At 42.5% G+C, this 5,154-nt stretch overlaps 1 protein-coding gene across 1 annotated transcript in view; it reads left to right on the top strand.

Annotated features, from left to right (window-relative positions):
* Window positions 1-4,920, top strand: part of LOC107102416 (carbonic anhydrase-related protein 10-like) — a 70,554-nt gene extending 65,634 nt beyond the window's left edge. Inside the window, exons 7-10 of the mRNA XM_015401728.1 lie at window positions 1,076-1,230; window positions 3,957-4,131; window positions 4,720-4,776; window positions 4,868-4,920. Coding sequence (XP_015257214.1) covers window positions 1,076-1,230; window positions 3,957-4,131; window positions 4,720-4,776; window positions 4,868-4,920 — 440 coding nt within the window. The remainder of the gene's footprint in view (window positions 1-1,075; window positions 1,231-3,956; window positions 4,132-4,719; window positions 4,777-4,867) is intronic.
* The last annotated feature ends 234 nt before the right edge of the window (window positions 4,921-5,154 follow it).

Below are 5,154 nucleotides of genomic sequence, written 5' to 3'. Positions count from 1 at the left end.
TCACTTTCCAGTTCAACCAGATCATCCAGTCAGATTGATTCAAAGTTTTCTATCTAAGGAAAACCAGCTGATTGCATCGAGTCCGGATTCCTAACAACACCCTAGTCTTTGCCTGCCTGTTTCCGTTCTTATCTGTTTGCCTGACCTGTCTTTGGCCTCCTGCTCGATTCTGCCTGTTGAACAAACCTGGATCTGCTTCTTGACATCGACCTTAATTTCCGTTCAGTAAGCCTTCGGATCTCTGATCATCTGGCCCAGACTCCTGTGAACCTCATAAACACTGGTGTTGACTTTGCCTTCGGGATTATCCCCCCTTCCTTCATCCGTTTGGATCTGATCTCCTTCCAGTTCTGCAGTTTTCAAGGCTTCAGTATCTGGGACTCTCTAGGCAGTGTTCGCCGCATGGTGTCGGCAGCCATTCGCTGGAATCCACCTCTTCTTCTGGGCACAGACTGAACTTCAAAGCCAGAGGTTTCTGTCTTTGACATCCTTGCTCTTAGCTGCAGATCCTGTTTTTAATAAAAGCCTTTTTTAGAAATTTGTCTGCCTTCATTAGCGGGATCCTCTGTTCTGAGCCTTGAAAGGAGCAAAGCCAAAGAACAAACAATCCAACCCAGATTTAAATAAATAAATAAAAATAAATACTTCTAACAGGATGAACACCACATCTAGATGATAAAACCTGACCAAAACTTCAGAGAAGCACGTCTTCTACTTCAACTATCAACAGGTGCAACAAAACAAAACTAAGAATAAGGAAAGACTCACTGAGATTAGTAACCAATCAGCTGACTGAGAATCTTCATCAGCAGATACTTAGACTTAGACAGATTTTATTTGTCATTTTGTTTTACACAAGTATAAAACAAAAATAAATTTTGTTTGGAATATCTCTGGACAATTTCATCTCATTTAAAAGTTAGTTAGGTCCTTTTTAGGACCCTGAATACCTTGACTGCAGCTTTTTGATTCAGGTGTGTTGCAAGACCAAAATATCTAAAGGTGGCAGGAAAGTTGGGTTAATGTAGCTGAAAGATTGAAATTTCAACTAAAACGATTTTGTCTTCTTTTTTAGATGATGCATTCCTACTGATGGGCCTGAACATAGCAGACCTTTACCCCGACACTATCCGCTACATCACCTACGAGGGCTCCATAACGGTCCCTCCCTGCTATGAGACCTCCACTTGGATCATCATCAACAAGCCAGTTTATGTGACACAGATGCAGGTAGGATTAACGTCTTCAGGTCAGGACAGATAAACATCTAAGAATCAAATGAGCAGCATAAGATTCTGTTGCTGAAACCCTAAAGAAATTATGAACTGAACCGGTAACAAATTTTAAGCCAAAATAAGGCTTTGTTTTTGGTCCACTCTAAAAAGCCTTGAACTAAATGCTTTTTCTGACATTTTTTTATTGAAAAAGCTTCCTGGATGGGAAGCAAAAGGTCTTTAGACTATGACGTGGATGACTTAGAATCTTCACCAGCAACGTTACAGATTGAACTAACAAATACTGCAGAATGGGAGAATAGAGATGAGAAGGGTCCCTTTGTCCTCCAGCATTCTAAGCCTATAGCAACATACTGTAACTATAGAGATAGCTCAGGATTTGGGTCGTTGACAAGACACTGTCTGGATGGAGTAAAGAGTGGGTAACAGTAGAGAAGCTGCAGAGAGGTCTGTTAAACTAGGACTCTGCTTCCTGGTCTGCACCCTGGGGGGTCAGGGTTTTGGAGGACTAATAAATGTGGCCAGATTCCTAGAAAGAAGAGCTGCACCATCCAAAGTGGGATGGATGCCGTCTCTCCGAATCAGACCAGGCTTTCCCCAAAAGGATTGCCAATTATTAATGTAGCCCAGGTTGTTTTCAGGACACCACCTAGACAACCAGCGGTTGAATGACGACTGGTCAGATCAGGGAGGGACCAGAGAAAATTACCGAGTCCCACATTGTTTTGGCAAACTTACACAACGAAGCAACACTAATTTAAATGACCTTGGATCAGTGTGTTGAGGAGAACGGGCCCCCAGGTGCTTAAAACATCAGCACTCCAAATACGGATGACTTTAGTACGGCAGAAATAACAGAATCATTATCACACCTTTTTTTTAAATGGTTGCCTCTGATCCAAGCCTGTTCTGTGGTCCTGTAGGTGTTACCCAAGACGTCTATGCAACGATAGATAGTTCAGTCTGATAGGAATGACATGAGGCTTTCAGCAGGTCTTGTAGCCAATAATCACAACTCTACCGCGTCTATTTGAAGGTTCTCATCTGTATTTTCTTCATAATTTCCTAAATTTATTAATAGTTTTTCTACAAATTTAAGGAAATTTGTGTTTTTTTCTGGGACCCATTTGTTAGTTAGTTCATCTCTAGTGGTATATCGTCCAGGAGCTGCTGTAAACTCTCACCTGTACAATGTCTGCAGACAAAACAAACTGGCATAGATGTGAAACTTAACATGTCTTTTATGTAGAGAATAAACATTATTGTCCCAATAAAGACACCTGGAGGACACCATAAGCAATGTCCAGCCATTCAACTTTGTCATGCGAGCCTCTGCCGATTATCTCTATTCATTACATTCATGCCAAAGATTGGAACTATTTGTGATCTACATCCATACTGACTTTCAGAAATCAGTTTATTTTTATCATTAAAGTTCTCCAATCTACTAGTAAAATAAAATAAAAATCTTGAATCTTGGAAACCTGTGGAAGTAGAGAAACAGGCTTATAGTTTTTACAGTTATTTTCCTTTTGTTGAAGCTAAAACCAGCAGGTTATATTTAATCATAGACTAAACATTCCCTCACATCTCAGTTTACTGTTAATCTGTGAATAAAAATCAATGGAAGTTTCTTCTTTGAGGTGTTTCTGTGGTTTGGAGGTAGAGTGCATGACCCAGCTGTCACAGGTTCGAGTCCTCGTCCTGCTGACCTTTGCTGAATGTCTCTCCCCTCTCATGTCTGCATTCTTTCAAATATTGCAGAATAAAGGCCATTAGAGAAAACTAAGAACATTCCTTCCTCCTGTTGAGAACCTCACCCTTTCAGCACCTTGTTTGTCTCCCTTTTTGATGCCAAATTGTCTGATGCTGGTGTTTCCAGGTTGCTTGGTTTGCCATTCGAACTGTAAGCCTCTGGCAGCCAGTCACAGGATGCTTCAATGGGGAGAATTCAGTGACTGACATCATCAATGGCCTTGACTTGGCTGTCCATTCGATGGGCGTAAAGGAGGCTTTGATTGCGATAAATTTACATTTCAGTCAATCCTTTTGTTCTCTCTCTGCTCTGAATATTTTACTCTAAACTTCTTATCTTTTAGGCAAAAACAGTAATAAAAGTTGGACTAAACTACTTTAAAGGCACAAAGTTTAACTTTTGGCCATTAGGGGCGCTATACATGTAACTTTCATATCTAAATCCCTTAATAGCCACAAGCTCTCCAGTACGGCTGCAATAGTCAACAGTAAGCCAGCCAGCCTCCATGTCTTTATATTGGGGGCGGCGCCAGGCGTCTAGGTTCAGCTTGGAGGGTTAAAAACACTGCTGTACTCTGGAGAGCTCCGGTGGGACAGGCTGGACGGCCGTTACAGGCCGCGCCGCGTGGAGGACCGGAGGCAGAGCTCCAGTGTAGGGCCAGGGGGCGTTCGTCCAGGTCACATGACTTGGCCAACCACGGTACGTTTTCTCCCAACTTGCAACGGTGGTTTTTAAGGAAAGGAGCCATTGATAGTGTCAGTGCTGCATATTGACATGTGTTCTGAATTAGCGCTATAGATATACACTGAATTAAATTGAACTTTATTTTTCTATTTTGAAGTTTTAAAATTCCTTTTTTAAAATAAAAACTGTGTAATTTAGTCCTTGTTTCTAGCACACTTTCTAAATTGTACTTAATGGTGATTAATGTCATTAACTGGTTAATCTTCAATCTGTTCCCACAGATGCACTCTCTGCGCCTTCTCAGCCAGAATGAGCCGTATAAGATCTTTCTGAGTATGAGCGACAACACGCGGCCCGCGCAGCCTTTGCTGCAGCGCTGCATTCGGACCAACATTAACTTCAACAAGCAGGGCCGTGACTGCCCCAACAACCGTGCCCTCCGCCCGCAGTACAGAGGTAACCTGACTGGTAGATCAAACCTTACAAATAATCTGCAGTTTCTCACAAAGTCTCCAGATCGCTATAAAAAGTTCAGATTGTTAAATATTCTATAGTTAATAGAAAAAACACACTAGTGTTAAACTAAAACCAACGAGACAGTGAAGGTTCTGAACTCTGCTGCTCTTACAGTATTAATCTGCCTTTTATAATTATGCGTCTTTACTTTTCCAACCTAAAAGAAAATCTCATCCTTCATTTTACTAAATGAACAAAAATAGATCTGAGATTTAAATTATTACACGACAGTCACATATAATAACATTTCTTAAAGATGTTAACGGAGTCGATTATACTTTGTTGTCATTTTGATGTTTACTGATTAACACGGATTTCACTCGAAAGGACTTCTGCAAAAACAAGTCTGATTTAATGACTTTATTGTCTGAATAAAATGAAAAAGGAGAAATGGGAAGAAAAGGGGATGATGGGTCGAAAGCAGGAAGAGGAGAAAATGGAAGGCAGGAAGCTCTCTGGGTGGGGGTCTGATCTAAATGAGCTGCTTGGTATAAACTATAGATGATCATCCAATCCGGTTCTATCCAGTTCCCAGCATCCATATGGTCGTCTCATACCCGTGGCTGCCAGGCAATCAGCACCAAGGTATCCCCCCCTCCTGTAGGCTGAGTATGGCCCACCAGCCACCCGAGCCCAGGTGCCACACCCCCCTCAGTGTCCCCCCACCTGACTGCAGGCATAGGCAACACACTTGGTCAGGGCAGTAAGGCAGATCCACACCACAGGTGACTGTTTCCCACCTGCTGTACTGTTGGACTCCTGTATATTTAAAACCATGGGGAGGATAGGTTTTAAATAAACTGCTTTCCCCCCCTACTAAACCCGCCAGGCCGCCTCCTCCCCCCCACATGGGGAAGTCTAACCCACGCCTGCATTCAGCCAGCTTTCAGAACACTAAGACAAGGACACATACTCCCCTTCCCCAGCCTCCCTCCACCCCCCTACTTTGTCTCCTCTAGGGGG

Source organism: Cyprinodon variegatus, unplaced genomic scaffold (assembly GCF_000732505.1).
Source record: "Cyprinodon variegatus isolate N-32 unplaced genomic scaffold, C_variegatus-1.0 Scaffold1252, whole genome shotgun sequence".
NCBI classification, from domain to species: Eukaryota; Metazoa; Chordata; class Actinopteri; order Cyprinodontiformes; family Cyprinodontidae; genus Cyprinodon; species Cyprinodon variegatus.
The sequence above is the reverse complement of the archived record's forward strand: the minus strand, read 5'-3'. Positions and strand labels throughout refer to the sequence as shown.